Raw genomic sequence first — 18,710 nt, 5'->3', positions numbered from 1 at the left:
CTGGTTTATGATCTTTTCATTTTTGCTATAGGCACAGCTGTTGATGTTATTAGGCTGCAAGAAAGACATTCATCTAAGATATATAATTGTGTCTTTCAGAAGATTATAACCATGTGGTAAAATTATTTACAAAAACAAAAATGAAAGTGTGAGTGGACTATATGTGCAAAAACCCCATAGTGCCTTATGCAAAAAGACCATTAAAATTCTTCATTTCAGTGTTCATTGCATTCTGTGTGCCCTCAAACTGCCTTTTTCTGTTTTGTTGAGAGCTTTTGTTGTGGGTCAGTTGTTTGAGATCTGTTTGGATTCTTGTGATCCTCTTAAAGTTACACTATTGCCTAATTGTCTCAGAATAACAGTAATTATTAAAACAATGGGAAAAAAATGTGCATTTCCTGCATCTTCATTCTGAACATAGAACTGAGAGGCAGGATGAGCCTGAGGAGTAATTACAGGCTGTCATCAACAGCTGTGATGGATATATCCATCACAGCTGTTGATGAATTATTAATTAACATCTAAATTAATCATTAATTTGTTTTAACTATACTGCACTTTATCTGCGTGTTTGTAGATTTATATAGAAATATAATAAAAATAGTCTAATGAGCTACATCGTATACAGCAGTGTACTTTCAAAAATGCATTTACACGCTTTTGTAACCTTGCACCTTTATTGAGTAACAGTGAGTTCTTGTAACATTCCATGTTGTGTTTTATTAAAGCTCATTTTGATGCTTTGACTGTTTCTGGTTTTGTTTTATATTAGGTTCCTACAGTCCATCCTTCTCTGCTCAGGCACACCCAGCTGCAAAGACCCAGACATACAGACCATTGTCTAAAAGCGCTTCTGACAGTAGCTCCGATGCCTTTAAGGTCTCATCGCCTTTACCACCTCCACACGTGCCACCTCCAGTACCACCACATCGTCTGAGGGAAAGGTCTACATCAGAAAAGTAAGTTGCATATTTTCAAAAAGTGTTCTTGGTACGTACAGTCATGCAGTTACAGGGCATCACAACGGATAAAATAGAAGGTGTAGAACAATAAGACTTCAAGGGCTTTATTCAAGGGACAGTCCAATAAGAGGGGTAATTTCATCACTAATGGGGGCATCATGCGTAGTGCTGCTATTTCTTCAACATGCTAAAGAAGTACTTATTCTTACAAGTAATACCAGTATGAGCATTTAAGATTTTCATTTTTATTACCAGGATTGTCCTGTTTATTGTATTTCAGAACAATCCATGCTCTAGCAGCTATCTTGAATAGTTAGTCTCTGAGTAGGAAAAGCTATTTATGGTATCCAGTGGGAAAGAGAAGGGATCTAAAAGATGCTGGAAACTGAAATTCAAGTAAGAGCAAAACGTAAGAGTGCAGCAGTCAACCCATTTTCCTCAGATCTCAGAAGTGCTTTATATCCCGATTTTTTCAACTTCCATCTCAATTTTGGTAGACCAAGAAGGTATTTACAGATTAAAGGGGCATTTCAGATTTCTCATGGTTTTCCAGCTTCAAACTTGCTGCACAAATCCAGGTCCCAGTAGTTAGAGTCCAGTCTGGAAAAGGTTAATAATAATTCAGGAAATAGATGCTTATCCTTCTGATGAAACCATGCAAAGTGCCATGTACACAAACTCTACAGACTTTCAGCATAACCACACCTACTAGCTCAAGCAAAAATCTTTTTCTTTAGCATTTACATTCATGAATATAACACGTTAATATTGATTTATTGATGGCTTGGTTTGGCGAGCAAAGATTTGGGAAGGGCTTTACCCATGCTTACTACAAGCACGATGACCAAGGCATGTGGGATAGGCAAATCTGGTTGGAAAAAAAAGGCTGCTTATGCAATCAGTAAGTTTGTGACCAGGACTCTCAACTCCTGGGGCAATCTCGAGTGACCCATGCCCTGCTCCACCCGCATGCAAGGTTGGATCTGCAGCTTCTATGCACGGTGTCACCTGCCGTTTTGACCCTCGCATGTCCATACAGACAAGTCCTATCTTCAAACCCAGGCAGAAGGAGCTTGTCTAGCCTTGTAAGGTCTTCCATCTAAGAGAAGGACATGTTAACATAATACTATGCTATTATACATTTATACGTATGTGTGTATATATTTAATATATTGTGGGGTTTTTTTCCGTTAGTGGCTACAAAAGCATCTTTTTTTGGTTACATTCAAGCAACAAAACAGAATTTGCCCATTTTTTTAGCTTGTACATTGTAAACATTTTTATATGTAGAAATTTGATGAAACAGTTTCAAATAATTCACAGTCTGAATAAAATAGTATGAGAAAATTCCATACTAAGTGTTTAGACTATGAATTGTAAGTAGTGGCAATGCAGCAGATACACATACTGCAGAAAATAAGATTGCCTGACAGTTACTGATTTTTGGCTACTCCCGTTGCTGAGGGCTGGTTGTCAAGACAAAATGCTAGGGGTTAGAGTTGGGCTGCTTCCCAAACACTGTGAGGTTTGTATGTTGTTAGCAAGTCATATGGAAGTGCAGATTTTGTCAGCAGGGCACCAAAATATGGATCTGCTTAGCTTTGGCCTCTGAAGTTATGTGAGTCGTCATCCCATGCTAGGCCAAATGCCTTGGTCACAGAAACTGAGGCCTGTTGCAGTTTCTTTTGTCAAGCTTGAAAATAACTGCTTCAGCACTGAATTTGGTTGTTTAGGCTCTCCTTTTCATCTCATGCATGGTAAGACAGGCAGTCAAAATCTACGTTCTCCAGCTCAGAGGATGCCAAACACGTTAGTTATGCTTTGCCTGCTGCTGACAGCTCTAGCTTCTCAATCTTTTCCTGCCATTGGGAGATTCTTTTTTAATTGCCTATAAAGCCTGAGTACTTAAAATCTCACATAAGCAGCTTAGGTCCACATGTATTACGGTTTTGTAGCTGGGAGGCAAGATACGGTTTGCATTAACAGTTGGACTCAAAAATACAGTCCCTAAGGGATTACAGGCTGAACTGCAAATTAGGTGAACTGAGTGAATCAGAATTTCAGTAGCATCTTTTTTACTTCAGTGACTTGCAGTATAATGCAGCTTTATCAGAACATTTCCATTTTCCTGTTCATTCTCAAAACATACAACCTTTTCTCTCCTGAAACTTTTTTTCCTCAGTGAAAATAAACAATAGAGCCATGTAGAACCACTTCCCTTGAAATGTAGGGCATTTTATGGAGGTGTCTGTGTCCCAGAGATTGCCCTCACAAATGTACTGTAAACAAAAGCTACCCCATAGATTGTTTTAAGGCACATAACATGTGCCTTATTATGTCGGGTCACATCAAACCAGGTCACATCAGAAAGGCTGAACTGATAGAATTTCGTCTGTGTATGCTCTTTCTTATTGTAAATACAGAAAATAGCTGTTAGGATTTCCCTTTTTATTTCCCCCATTCTTCGAGTTACTAGTAGGTCATTTCACACAGAGTTAAACAAAAAGATGCGTGAGCTACAGTAGGTAGCAAATGTAGGTGGCATCTACAAAAGCTGCCATGAAAAGGTAGCTCTCATTGTGATCGTAACTAAATAACTGAATAAAATAGCATGAATAGCTATGCTGTAAAGTAGTTATGAATAATAGCATGGTAAATGACTGAAAAAATACAGTAGTAGGGGTTACTTTTTTTTCTTGGCATATCGCTATTAAAATGATAGCAAATTTATAGCTGTAGAGAAAATGGATAAATTTCTGTCCCAGAGTCAACTGCCAAATTCTCGTTCTGGTTTATCTGTTTGAATTTCCAAGGAAACAGTATACTGCTTACAAGGATATTAAGGAGCAGTTCCACTGCTACTATTTAAATCTCAAATCAGAATAAAGAGCATCTGTTAGGTTTTCAAACTGTCTTTTAAAATAATTCCTCATTTTTTGTCTCAGAAAATTTTGTAACTTTTTCAACATGAACTTATTATCATATTGTGTGATGACAAAAATATTTACCTCTTGCCTGTATTAGTATAATGCATAAAACAAATATAGTAAATTTGCAGTTTGAGAAGGAATCTCATGGTATTTTGACACAGCATGTCAGGGAAGTTTTTAAACTGGTCTACTGGTTATAACAAAAGTATGCGTGAACACATAGGCTGGACATAGCCATAGGCTGGACAAAGCCACAGGCCGGACAAAGCCGTAGGCTGGAATGGCTTTAAGCTGAAAGAGGGGGAATTTAAATTAGGTACAAGGAAGAAATTCTTCGCCAAGACATTGGAACAGGTTGCCCAGAAAAGCTGTGACTGCCTCATCCCTGGAAGTGTTCAAGGCCAGGTTGGACGGGGCTTTGAGCAACCTGATCTAGTGGAAGGTGTCCCTGTCCATGGCATGGGGGTTGGAACTAGATAAGCTTTAAGGTCCCTTCCAACCTGAACCATTCTGTGATTCTATGATACAATTCTATGACATCTCTAGTATTTTTCTCAGTACTCTGCTGTACTGAGTCTACCTGCTGTAGATGCGTTAAGATGATACAGTAGTCAAAACATTTGAATGCTAGGCCAGACATTTCACAGGTGAAATGGAAAGAGAAACCATGCTGAATTTGTTTGGGTTTGCATGTTTCTCTTGCACGGAGATGTAAAGCAGATGGCAGTGACAGCAAATTGACTCAATTGCTCCTATTTTTTATTTAGAAATGACTGGGATCCCCCAGACAGAAAGGTAGATACCCGCAAGTTCCGCTCCGAACCAAGAAGTATTTTTGAATACGAGCCAGGAAAATCATCAATCCTTGAACATGAAAGACCGGTAAGACACATAAGTGGAATGGGCAACAAAGTAAGAACTTTGGTGAGAGGTCATCTTGTTATTATTTACTACTGCTTATAAATGCTTAGATTAATTTTTAAGGTCCTTTTTCAAATATGACTTTGCAGCAGTCTTTGGTCTTTCCTGATCACTGTGTTGAAAACAGAGGTTTAGCTTATTTGCTGAACTTAGATCTTCTGCTATTTCCAAGAAATCAAGCCACAACTGTGCAAATAAGCAGAACTGTGAATTAATGGAAACTGCTTTACTAATTGGCATGCATCACCAGCACTCATTTTGAGTAGCATTGACAGCACATATGATGGTTAATTAATGCATTAAAATAAATGTACACAGAAGGAGATTTTGGTCAAGTACTGGTCCAGGTTGCCCAGAGTGGCTGTGGAATCTCCATTTCTGGAGGTGTTCAAGACTCACCTGGACACAGCTCTGAAGCAACCTGACCTGATTAGACCCTCTTTTAGCAGGAGGTTGAACTAGATGACCTCTGGAGGTCCTTTCCAGCCTCAATTACCCTGTGATTACTCAGTGTACACTAACGTGTAATTAGAAGCCTTTATTTCTGCGTTCTGAATAATGATAGCAATTGTGGAGTTTTTCACAAGCATGTCTGATAAAGCTATGCTTAATGCATGCAAAATCACCATTAACAGAAGACTTCATTTACTGAAAGAGACATTCACTCAGGCTTTCTAATTTACCTTTGTGCTGTCTCAGTACTTTCTTATTTTAGGAAAACAAAGGCATTCATGTAATCAGTACTGGATTATTATTTGCTTCTGTATTACTGTATTACATGTTTCTTCACAGAATTAATTTTACTAATACAAAATTTGTTAAGCAGATAATTGAATTCCACATATGTAGTATTTCAACAGTGTGAAACACCTTTACTAAGCACGTTTCCCTTGTGGTTCTGTGGTCATTGCAGCAACATAATTCTCATTAACTAGAAAATACTAATCTGTGTTTCTGTAAAATTAAGTTTTTGCAGAACTGATGCATTTTTCAAAGTGGAAATTGGTGCTTCTATAGGAACTGCTAATTACTCAGTATGATTCAATGGGACTTAGTATTTATTGTGATGACAAATTTAATTTCATTTAAAAGGTAATGGCATTTGTTCTGAGCACTTTTTTGATTGCCATGGCTGCATTATACACAGTGAGGTCATTTACCAGCCTTCCCAGTGCCAAAGAATAACAGCAGTTTCAAGTGAAAAATAAGAAGATTGCAGTGATATTGCAAGAATGGCCTCACTTTTCTAATAAATTATATTTTCAACTACTGTAATGTAAAAAAATCATTCAAATGGAATTGCTGATGAATATGATCGTAGGTACATATTTTTCAGTTTTAGCAAACCAATGAAATTTTTAAAAGTGCGCTTTGCTGACTGTTCCTGAATCCTTTTTTTTTTAACTTGCTTATGCAGTTTATTTTTGGTGTTCCTTGTATTCACTGAATGGGATGTGGAAGGCAAAACTCATGACTTCTTGAAGGGTAATCAGCAGAGTAGGCTGAAAGACTTTTCTGTGTGTGTAGGAGAACCTGACATCTGAAAACAATGCATTAATTCCAAATTCAGTTGAAAACTGAATTCTCAACTGTGTCAGTATTGCATGAGTTAAGTCTTTCATCTTGATAATCTCCAAATTTTTTATTACTTTTAATGTCTTAAAAATTGTTCTGATGATAATGAAAGAAAATAGTAATCAAAATACGGAATATAAGAGTATAGTTCATTAGTATTGTAAAAGATGGACATTTATGGCATCTGAACTGGAAACTCTTACCTTACGAGTTTTGCCAGAACAAAAAAAAAAAGTCAAAGGGAGTTTCTCCAACAATTCAAATCTTAAAATTTTTTTGCTGAAATGAAATAATTTCCATGTCTACAGGATTGGAGTTTTGATACCAAAATGGTCAGAAAAAAAATTTACAGCTACATTATATGATGTTAGACAGGGCAGGTGAGGTTTGAAAGGTCAGCATTTCCCTTAGTGACATAGGTACTACACTGGAACCAGTTGTGATTAATGTGGGGGTTAGAAACACGGGAAGAATATAATAAAATGAGATTCAATGTAAAACTAACATTTCATGGGAAATTCAGCAGATATCGTTCAACAGGTCAAAAGAATGTAAGAAATAATAAACCTAAAGAAATGACCTAATAATAGACATTAAACGGATAGATTGGTTAGGGATAGATGATTATCTTTGTTATGGATATGAGAAGATGAGTGTCATTTCAAGCTGCAGTATCATGTAGCAACTTACTGTCATGAAACAGGAAATTAATGCTTTTCCTTCTGTAATTTCAACTTGTAAGAGTATAAAGCATCAACAAAAACGAGAGGCTTACGATTACAACTGAAAATAAGTGACATTAAGCTGTTGAATAATGTTCCAAGCAATGATGCGTCAGCTCCTTTATTCCTGTTTCAATGAACTCATAAAACATTACCTTTTCTAATATCATAGCACTGATAAAGTGGTACATAAGTTGTTCTGACATATGTTTCTACCTCTAATGTCTGCAATTCAATAAAATACTCTTCTTTTTTCTCTAATGTCATCTGAAGCATGGATTTGTTTTCTAATAGAAATGTTTACTTTCAGTGAATAAGTAAATTGCATTGTAATAACTTAATCTTACTCATATGAACATTGTTAGATTTTTTATTCTATACTAGTTTGAACAGTGCATATGTGAGGTAATTCCTTCATACATGTACATTTCTCTATTTCTGCAGTAAAGCAACTAAGGAAAGATCTGAGTGTTGCTGTAAAAAAAAGACTTTGTAAAATTGGCACAAGCAATAATAGATGCCTTTATTTTCATGACATGTTTTAGACTGAGCATGAAAGTACACATGTGCTAGTCAGATAAAAGTCATCAGGTTAAAATTTTATTCCATATATTTTTATATATGTATTCAGTATACAAGTTCTTCTGCTGGGTTTATATGCAAGAGGATTTAATGATCTGAATACATTAAAAACCATGACTGTTTTGTCAAATACCAGAAATAGTCTGGGCTTGCACCATGATGCATATCTGTTGATTTGGGGGTTTGGAGGGGTTTTTTACTGTAGTGAAGAATTAGAAATTTTCCTTAGAATATGCAAGTTTTCTGTCAAGCTGGTTATCAGAGTATTGTGCGCCGTGAGTTGAGTTACTTGAGTAACACTTTGTCAACTAAAAAAGAATTTCTCATCATGTGTTAAAAAGAAATCAGGAATTCTATGGATTGGTGTGTCCTCTCATCAAGATATGGAGAGACGAAGTCAATCTGAACTTGGAGCCATAACAGCTGTAGTCCAAAAAGAAAAAAGGGAAAAGCAAAAGGAAACTTCAGAGCTAATAAAATGCCGAAGCCAAATTTACAACAGACATCTCAGTCATCTCAGTCCATTGTTCTAAAGAGGCTTCAGGCAAATGCAGAATATTAATTTGACCACTCAGATCCATGGTTAATAGTGAGAAACATGTAACTTAACGGTTTAAATGCCCACTTTTGATTGTCTGCTTGTGTATATCACAGGCAAAGCTGAATACAACATTATAGATGTATCTTTTTTTCAATGACACTGTTGTTCTATACTTGAGTGTGTTGATGCAGTACTGTGCTGACCATCTGGTGCAAATGCCAAAAAAGAGTGAAGTTACTTAGTGGTCTTTAGTAGTGTATTTTCAACATGCAATGAAAGGTTACTAAAACTAGATGAAGGATAGAATATAGGAATGTGACTTGGTTTGACGGACAGGTCATAAAAAGGAAATTTACTTAATACTTTTACCTTCTATTCAAGCAGTTTGGGAGATATCAGACCAAGCTCTGTTCACTTTTTAAAGTCAAAATTATTTGTTCATTTTTAAGTCTCTTCGAAGGGGAGATAATAGAAAAAGGTCCATCCGCAAAACTGAATCCGAAAGCCGAGAGAAATCAGTTGCCTGCGTATTGATCTTGGTAGCACAGGGAATGCGGAGTCCTCTCTAGAGCTGCCTAGCAGCAGTGGACTTGCAGGTTTCAGTGCTGTTTCTTTTTGTGTGCTGCCCTCTGCAGTTTAAACTGTAAATAAAAGTAGAACTTGTGTGCATGGACAGCTCTACACACTTTCTTATGCTCTCATTTGCACACTACTACATGAGAAGAACTCAAAACCTTAGAAACTACATAAAATGCACTACCTCTGGCTTTTTCTTTAAAAGCAGAAAATCGGGGGGCGGGGGGGGGATAAGCTTTCAGGTAATTGAAAGAGTATTTCAAGATTAAGAGGAAGCCAACTCCCCTTCTCATGTTTATCTATTTGGCTAGCTGGATGGAAACACATCTGGTCTGATGGCGTGTTCTGGCTCCCTACAATAAGGAGCAACAGTCTGTCAGTGTGTAGTTGTGCAGCTACTGTTACCCAGGGGACCTTGAGGCTCACAGGGCTGAATACACTACCCAAGCAAGTTATGTTAGTAAGCCTGGCTTTGTACTGCAAACAGCTCCACAACTTCAATGCCATATGCATTAGAAGGGATTTAGTCATTTCTTTTATGTAGATGTATCCAATTATTGATATTAACATCTCTGTGAAAATTAATTCACTGGTATAAGAATGCAGATGAAAACTTACCACAAATATTCCAACATACTGTTCAGAAAAATGATAAAAAAGCAGTTGTTTGTTTAGTTCTGTCCTCTCACAGTATCCAGATCTAAGTTGTGAATTTTATTTTTTTTTAAAGTAAGCAAAAACCTCTGAATACACCAAGCATTCTGTGTAATGGGAATCAAGTTGATACATAATGAAGTTATCTTCTGCTTTGTGACTTTGTCATTTTTTTGCCCTCACACCCTCATTTGTTTGTAGAAGAGAATCATGTGCTTTGTATTCAATTATAGCCTCTCTTAAGGTTCCAAATCTTTACTGGTCAATTCATGAAACTAATTTCAGTGGTGATTTTCTACTAACGACTTGGGTATGTATAGTGTGTTGAAACAGTTGTTATTAGTATTGCTGAATATGGCTGTGGATGGTGGAAACATAAGGGAAAAACTCCAGAGCAGCTTCACTTCCTGCTGTTCCATCACTGGCATTCACTCCGTGTTCTGTTCACAGAAATAATACTTCCCCTACTTGAAAGGGACACTGTGAAGATAAATCTATAAAACAATAGTTGGTGTCCAGATACTGCATGAACAAGGTAGTTCAAAAGGGTTGTTGACCTTTCAGTAGAGCAAAGTTGACAGTCTGTTCCAGTAACATCAAAGGCAGCAAGAAAAGTGCTGTAAGATGTTTAATTACCTGAAATGGTCAAGAACACGGTGTCATCTCTTACAGAAATAGCTGTATGTGGTTGCTCTGGTGTACTGGTGACAGCTTGACCCAGGAGGCAAAAGTGTTATGTGCTTAATCACAAGTATCATTCTTTATGCAGGACCCTGTCATTTTCTTGGAGGGTTGCTTTCTAGGTCACACCATAATTAGTGTCTGAGATCTGGTAATTACAATAGTGGAGGACCAAATTTTAAATTCAGAAATACCTTTAACAAGAGGAATTCTCTGTTTCAGAGTTCTTTAAGCCAACAGTTCACTGTAATACTGTGCTGCATGACAGCTTGCATCAGATCCTACAAAGGAACTGGAGATCTTTAGAAAATAATTAATGCAGTCAAGTTTGCAGTTGATTAGATATCCCATTGGGAGCTCTACTGTTTTGCGCTATTTTCATGCTACTTGAATAAATCTGTCAATTATTCTTCTGTTCATTGAAGAATTTTCTTAATGCTATCTTCAATTGCTACTTTATCCCTTTGCTGTGAAAAATTTCAGATTAAAACAGTGAGGGGGGAAAAAAAAGCTTCATTATTCCAACACGGCCATGGGAGATAAAGCATTACAAAACACTGCTAAAATGAATATTATGGAATGCATATTTTCTCACCAACTTCTTGTCCATAGGATTTAAAATACACTAGTTCCATTTCGTATGCTGAAGTGGCTTTTTAATACAGTCAGGCCTACATGATTCATATACCTTTTCCCAGCATTGCTTCAGGACAGCAAGATCCAGAATTAACATGTTTTGTGAGAAGACAAGGAGTGACCAAATGCAGTACTGATATAGTTATGTCTTGCTGACCAGATGGGCAATTTCTTGCCTATGCTGAAGATGACAGCCATTTAAACCATCTTCTTAACAAGCAATCTCTAGTAGCATTAAATGTAGTTAAGTAATGCAATGATGTTTAAAGAAGGGGTCAGAGCCCTATTAACTTTGAAAGAGTAATTTTAAAATGTTTAATGTTTTCCAGTATTGGAAGAACAGCAAGAAAAAGTATTAAAGCTACCAGTCAGTGACAGCTCTTGAACAAGAATATTCATTGTCTTAAATATCCATCTTCATTCTTTGATTTTATTCCTTTCCTTTCCCCGTATTTGTTTTGTGTTTGTGTGTGTGTGTTGTTAAAGTGACATGGCATTTCTAGCACCTGCTCAGTGTGTGCCTTTTCCTTCCCTTTTCCTTCACAACTGCTCCAGCCTGATCGCATAAACCCAGATGACATAGATTTAGAAAACGAACCCTGGTATAAATTCTTTTCAGAACTGGAGTTTGGACGTCCGGTAAGTGAGGAACCTTAACTTGCCAGAGTAGTGGCTTTAATATCTTTAATACAGACTACATATTAGACAAATAGTAGTGTGTAATATTTAAGAACAAGACAAATAAAATGTTGAACAGGGATCTTTAGTAGTCTCCCTAAATCTTTTGCATTTGGCTGGATTATTTTTTAACTCTTTTAAAGCAGAAAATCATGTCAGTTTGCATTAGGGATGCTAAGTTACAAATCGTGTATTTTACTTGAAGGGACATGTGTACATTTTAATACACACAGCCATATACAAATTGCTTATGGCAGTAAATACTGATAAAAATCTTTTCCCTTTTCATCCTGTCCTGTATGCATACATGCAGAATATGTATTTTGTACATGAACACAGAGATACAGGTTTGCTGGTTTCAAGCTGAACACCTGCTTGAACAGACTTCAGTTCTGCTTCAATTTTCACAAATAGCCAGGTCCAAAAAAAGGACTTGGGCAAAGAGATGCCAGTTTATTCGTAGTGCAAGCATTTTACGTTTACAGATATATAAAGCTGAAAAGTTCCATTTGGTTGAAACACCTAAACATCAGAGAGATCTCAGGTTTTCACCTTTAGTTGCCTAGGCACTCACAGTTCTTCTGCAAATACCGCAGGCTTAATTGGACCTATGCTGTTTGTGTGTTTTATACAGGGATAAATCATTAGCATTGTCCTTGAAGCAAGCTGAGAGCTAGGTTTCACTTCCTCCCTGCACAGTGCCTTAACAACTAGGTTGGAGATGCACCTGCTCTTGCTTTTGCACACACCCTCTCTGGCTCCTTGAGCTCCAATTCTTTCCTGTACACTCTAACCTCTTTAGGGAAAGGGGTAGCAAATGTCTTCATCACAGAAGAATGTCTAACACAGTGGCTAGAATACTTTCCACACAGGTAGAAGATGGGAGTTCAAATCCCCTCAGAAAGATTGAAGTAAACCCAAACATCCCCATAGTCTGGTTAAGTATTTTCATAGCTCCCCAGGATTCTGGGGAGCTTGAGAAAACAAACAGAAGCAGCTGCCCAGAGGCAGGAAATCCCAAATAGACATGGCATTTGAGCTTGAAACTATCAGGGTTTAAAACATTCCCATTCTTATCTTTCCCTGTTAGCTAGCAATTCTTTGGAGTGCCCCTCAGCATGGCAATTACTGACATGCCAGGCTACAGGAGGAGTCTAAGCACATGATACAGGGCCCTGGAGGTCACTCTGGGAACCAGGTACCTTAGTCCCCCTTTTTAGCTAGCCATAAACCAAAGCCAGAACTCCCAGCTACTTCAGTGAAAGCAGAAAACAAAACAAATCACATACATTCTTTAAAAGCTTTAATTTTTTAATTATAACATTTTTAAAAATTGCCTTTTAAATACCAACAGGAAATAATAGGAAAAAATTAGTTAAATATATCTGGGTTTAATCTGTTGTCCAATAGTCTATAATGTATCGCATTTTCACTGATGACCTTTTATCTCCTCTATCTAGCCTTTCAAGCTGTTTTGTCATTCCTCCCTCTAGGTGGGCAGAAACAGTCCAGATACTCTTCTGATGAACAATATATCAACAATATTTTACTGATTATCATAACCTGAGAATAGTTTCTCCTGTAAGATAAAATATAATGGGATTTCCCCATCAGAACGTAACTATGATGCTTTACACTCTTCTGTCTCATCAGTATTAGAAACTGCTAGTATTGATTCAGCCATTCCAGTTGTAAATTTTACTACCTAAAGTTACTAACATTTTATTAAGATGCTTATAATTTAAAAACTATTGTAACACATTCTTCCTTCCATTCTACCAATATGTGTCACTCTTTGTATCTGATGCTGTCAACACTTAGTTTCTAACTGTGTCACCTTCTCCACGTTTCATTCCTTGCTGCCATTGATTCTACTCCATTTCATCTCTACAATTCTGCTTTTATGATGCAGCCACCTAAAAAGCTTTTGGACTATGTTCAAGACAGTTCTTCTGGTGTTTCCAATGAGGTAAATGAATGATTCTTGTTCAGATGATTCTCTTGGGAAGAAGGGTTGGAATGCTCACCGATTATGTCTTACGTTTGTTAAAGTGTAGTGGTTTCCTTCTGATAGCTATGAGATGTTTCTAATCCACAATCATTGTATCTTTGTCTTCATATCTTTCCAGATCACTAGTGCATTTGGATGTTGATCTTATTATCCTAGGAACTGTGAGTCCTTATCCCAAAACATCTCAGAGATTAACACTCAGAATTACATGACAGCCCATACATCTCTAACTCTTTGACAAATTCCCACTTCTTCAGAGTTGGGCAAGTGCATTGCACCATTAGTACATCAGCACAGTAGTATTTCTTTAATTGAAATATTTGACTGCAAATTCTGTATATCAAGTGAAAGCCTTTGTGGCTAAACTGTAATTTCTCCAATTCAGTATTTATGACTAAGGTTGCTGGTTGTAAATTTAGAACTGTAGGATTGACAGTCACTGTCATTACTCCAAATAAAATACACCAAGATGAGGCAGAGGGCTGTCACTGACCTATTGTAAGTGGGAGAGATTCAGGACTTCATTCCTTCTCCCTTCCCTCCCCACTTTTAGTGTTAGGGTGAAAGTTGGTGAATCCTATAACGACAGCTTTATTTCATTTGATGGCTTTACTTCATATTTGTGATTCACTCTCATCTTCTGTAGTCTCTCAAAAAATTAAATGCAAATTGTGGCCTTAAATTATTAATTGTTTGCAAGTTATCCACTCCAGTTGGTTTAAAGTTAGCATGATTATTTGAAATAGTATCATGTTCAGTAGGTCTGAGTACAGCTACTATTAAGTAATACTGCTTTTATCTTTTTAAAGAGACATTTGTGTTTTATTTTGAAACTTTTTATATCTTTGAATTTTATAAATTGTGTTCACAAACTTGTTAGGTATTGGAACCATCATGCAAACAAGCCTGTTTATAACTTTATGGGGTTTTGAGTAAAACTGCATCAGAGTATTTGGCTGTATTTGGTAGTTTGGAGTGGTTGTCTTCAATATTTAATTATTTTTGTCAGGCAGCTTTTATCCATATACAGCAGTGTTGAACATTCTTGGAAAATGCCTAATTAGCTTTGGAGGTGGGGGAGATGCGTACTATTGGGCCGCCTGGACGTGGCTTGGAGGGATCATGGGTCAGTAAATGCCCAAGAGCTGTTAGGGACAGCTACAAGCAGTGGTACCCACTCTTGGCAGTAAAAAGCAACCTTATCCACAGTTTGCTTTCACTTTTCCCCTATGTGCCCTATCAGTACAGCTCTACCTGTGGTTAGAAGGTATAAAATCCATACAGCTTATATGTATTATTGCATTCCTGTTCTAAAAATTTGTATTGTAGAATGTGCAATGTACAGTATCTTTCAGACAGAAAAAACTTCAAAGAAGATATCAAAGAAAGGACAAAAGGGCATTCAAAGTGATAAAGGACAGAAAGCAAAAGCCATATAGTAACCCAGCAGTCAATTTTGGCATGACACGCACTTCTTGCTGTCTTAGGCTGATCATTAACACACTATTTATGGCCTGGGGAATGCTGTGGATAAAGGAGTTCTCTCTGGTTTGGTTTCAGTTGTGTGATTTAGCCATTGCCTTCCATAGGAGGCATTGGGGATCTGTCACCACCCTTGGGATTTACATCATGGTCTGTATGGTCCTGGAGCCATTATACGTGGTGGAAAGTAATCAGTGTCTCCTGTCTGTTTGGCCAGCATCATGTGACAGATGGTCTTGGTCCAGTCTCTAATGGAAGGGGTTGGCACCTGCACAAGAAACCCCGCAATGACAATTAATCTACAAAACGCTTGTGTCGCCTCATGCAACAGTTCTAACGCAGGTAGCCCGTGAGCCCAAATTTCCTTCCTCTGCTGGTACCGCACCGTGGCAGTGACTGGTCAACAAAGTTGAGGCTGATAGTTGCAGTCAGATTTGAAATAAGACTCTGAGGCTTTTCAGGGCAGGCTCAGTGTGTGTTTTGTGGGCAGTGCAGGGAAGCACACAGACCTGAGGCCTTTGCTTCACTCTGGCATGTAGGAATGTGAAAACTGGTTACACTAGCTGTTGGTGTAAGCAACTCTGCTGCTGGCTTCTGTGGTTTTATTGCAGGTAAACCTCATAATACTAGGTATTTATTTTAAAATCATCAAAGTTGGATAGTGGTTGGAGAACTGTCACAAAGACAGGTTTTTTTCAGCTCTCAGAGGATGTAAAGAAAAACTTGAAAAGATGAACTGAATGAGCAGCAAAGACTCAGGAATAAATACCTTCTTCAGAATGTACTTTAAAAAACAAATACAGTGGTAAAAAAGACCCTGTTCTTACCAGAAATATCAGGTGCTCAGCAACTGGCCACAAACATCATGGGATTTGCAAACATGTGGCTATAATTTATATATGATTGTAGGATTTTGATGAGTAACTGCAAGGGAGGCGAAGCTCTGCAGACCTCACTTCTGCATGAGGGAAATATTTTCAGATTTCTGTGTTTTTAAAGTGAAAGTTAATTTTGGCTGTTCTGTATCTATTCTTGAAAAGGTTATAGAGAAGCATGACTTTGGATCGTCACTCAGCAGTGCTTTAAAGGAAAAAAAACCATTACTGAAGTAGAATAGGAAATTAAATGATCCTTTTAAAAAACTGCATAACTGTTCTCATGAAACATTGCAGCAGCTATGCTGGAGTGCCCAAGAGGGTTAACCATAGCCTGTTCTTACAGGATTTGTCACGGAACAACAAAGTATAAGCAAACACGATAAGCAGAAACCATCACCCTTTTTTCAAATACAGGTATATAACAGATTCGTGTGTTTCTTTTCACAGACTTCCTTATATCATCACTATTCAACAGACAGAGGCCTGGACAGGCCCTCTAGGTAAGAAATACAACATATAATTTTAGTAGACACAGATTATACAGCCTGAGGGTTTTTTCTGTGACCTGAAACCATCAGATGTTCCAGAGTGTCACATTTTAACATTCACCATGTGAGCTGACAAAAGAGAGATGCATGAAGAGGGTGTTCATATTTTAATACTGAAGTGTAAATTTTACCTTCATTTTACAAGGACTTACTCTTTACATTCAAAATAAGCCATGCTCTATTCTGTGTCTTTCCACTAGAAACCCTGAGTTTCTGTCTCAACTGTAGCAATCTGTCATTTAACCTTGCTGTCTGCAGCACTTTCAGTGTTGTTTCTCAAAGCATGCTACCTCATCTGTCCTTACTCTCTTTTTCCTATCTTTGCACTGAATTTATAGTATCAAAAGTAGTCTTAAAACCTTGATGCATTTATGTCAAAGCTTTCACTTTTAAAAGGTCATAGCAGTTTTGTAGAAAACTTTAAAACAATCAGGTAAAGAAGAAATTCAGCTTTTCTGGGTGAAATATGCTATAAGATGCCTGAGACCAGTTCTTCTCCCCTTTACATGTTTTTGACGTGTTTATCCTGGTATTGTTTAATCTATAAACCAATAATACGAGTTTACTTTTTAAATCCTTGAATTCTGACCTCAGACTGCTGCTAATACTGCTTGTTTCTGTAGTTCTGCAAGTACTGCAAGTGACTACAGAAAACGAAGGAAGTCAGAACCTACTGTAAGCCATCAGAGGGTGCACAGTGATCAGAACGCGAACAGACCTAGCACAGGCCGTACAGATATGCAGGGCCCATATACCACCCTTCGAAAGCCTTTAACTAGCTCATCTCCTTCTTCTCCATCACGAGCAAAAGGTAAGAGAATCATATTTGTTAGTGAAAAATCACTGATGATGTGTTGTACAATACATTGATAGTAAATGCAACTGTGTGCTGTTACTAGGTGCACTTCACTGGGAGATTTACTGTATGAAGCAACAGGTTTGGACCTTTCAGGAAAGGCTAGCTTGTTTACACTTAAGTGTGTAATTTTAAGCTGAAAAGCTGGATTTGTAACAAGGATTTTCCAGTTTCAACTGCTTATTCTAACAAAAGAAAATTAACTAAATGGAGACTAATATTTATACCATGATCTATAAACCCATGAAGTTGTATTAACCCCACTACTTTCTTATTAGATTGATGTGCTTTTAAAACTGTTTTCACTATATACAAAAAATAAATCAAGACAAATAGCACATAGGATTTAAGATGTGCTTCCAGTATAGTAGACCTTTCAAATCTATAGCTGATGTGGTAGACATTGTCAGTTATCAGGACCTAAATTAATCAAGCAGACATCCATTTTTGATTTTGTGAATCCTTGAAGTATTTAGTACAGCATATACAATCTATTTGGTTTCTTTTTCCATGTAACTCACCACTCTATTACTGTTCTTCAGTGTTCTCGCTCTGTAACATTTCTCTCCTGAAAATAGGTAGTTGAATCAGTTGTTGGTTTGTGGGTTTTTAGTAAGACATAAGGTTTCTGTAATAGACAATAAAAGTAATATATAGAGTAATATTCTATACAATGGGTCTCTTTCTGTTTAAGTTGTTGTTATTCATTGAACTGCTGTATTTCATAGCTACACTAAGCAGCCTATAGCTGCATTAGGGACTGTTTAGACCTTTGTAAAAGTAGATTCCCAGTGAAAAAAAAACATAATATCCAGGCTGCAATAGAATGCATCAAAGTAAACCACTGAGGAATATGAAGAGTGAAGCGATGGAAAAGCAAATGCATTTTAAACCCAGTGGTATAGCGGTACTTTTAAAACTCATCCATTTGGTGTACTAAGCCAGGCAGTGAAAAGTTTAAACCCCATTTACCTGCATTTATCTTTGACTATACCACCTATAATGAGCACTTGCCACGCCTTAAACACTTCCTGTGCTTGAAAACCCTTCCCTTGAGAACATCTACCACAGCTAATTTTAAGTTTCGGAAGGTGACCTACCTGCGTCCCTCCATTCTCCCCCAGCATTATGTTTATTATTGTAGCATTATTATTATTAAAATGTTATTTTTTCTTATTTCTTGCTAAAGCAGCAGCACACTATAAGCTGTTTGATCAGCATAGTTTTTGAACTCCGTTTCAGTTTCTGATTCAGATTCAGGTTGTTCCAGACAGCAGATTGAGGTGTTTTGAAGCATGTGTCCTGAACTGAATGTTGTCACTTGAGACTATTTTTGAAAGTTCGGTGCAAGTATGAGAGATCACAGCTCTAAATTTGTCTCGCAATGGCTTCTAGATCCAGCATGCACATACAAATAAAATGTCTTAAAACTTGCTTGAAAGTTCAGGCTTTGTTTTGGAAGCCAGTCTAAGGGTTA

The 18,710-nt window shown here is 37.3% G+C and overlaps 1 protein-coding gene across 16 annotated transcripts in view; it reads left to right on the top strand.

Moving 5' to 3' along the window:
• SORBS2 (sorbin and SH3 domain containing 2) overlaps nucleotides 1-18,710 on the top strand; it is a 149,210-nt gene that overhangs the window by 104,289 nt on the left and 26,211 nt on the right. For 9 of the 16 annotated variants that reach the window (XM_062633129.1, XM_062633191.1, XM_062633432.1 and 6 more), the window contains 4 exons: nucleotides 773-959; nucleotides 4,660-4,774; nucleotides 16,277-16,329; nucleotides 17,001-17,188. In XM_062633129.1, the coding sequence (XP_062489113.1) occupies nucleotides 773-959; nucleotides 4,660-4,774; nucleotides 16,277-16,329; nucleotides 17,001-17,188 (543 nt within the window). Of the gene's footprint in view, nucleotides 1-772; nucleotides 960-4,659; nucleotides 4,775-11,335; nucleotides 11,420-13,370; nucleotides 13,428-16,276; nucleotides 16,330-17,000; nucleotides 17,189-18,710 lie in introns of all 16 variants that reach the window. The other 7 variants (XM_062633063.1, XM_062633350.1, XM_062633272.1 and 4 more) reach the window with 2 other exon arrangements.

Source organism: Pezoporus occidentalis, unplaced genomic scaffold, assembly GCF_034315485.1.
Source record: "Pezoporus occidentalis ecotype Australia unplaced genomic scaffold, CSIRO_AGI_Poc_V1 ctg1, whole genome shotgun sequence".
Lineage (NCBI taxonomy): Eukaryota > Metazoa > Chordata > Aves > Psittaciformes > Psittacidae > Pezoporus > Pezoporus occidentalis.
The sequence above is the reverse complement of the archived record's forward strand: the minus strand, read 5'-3'. Positions and strand labels throughout refer to the sequence as shown.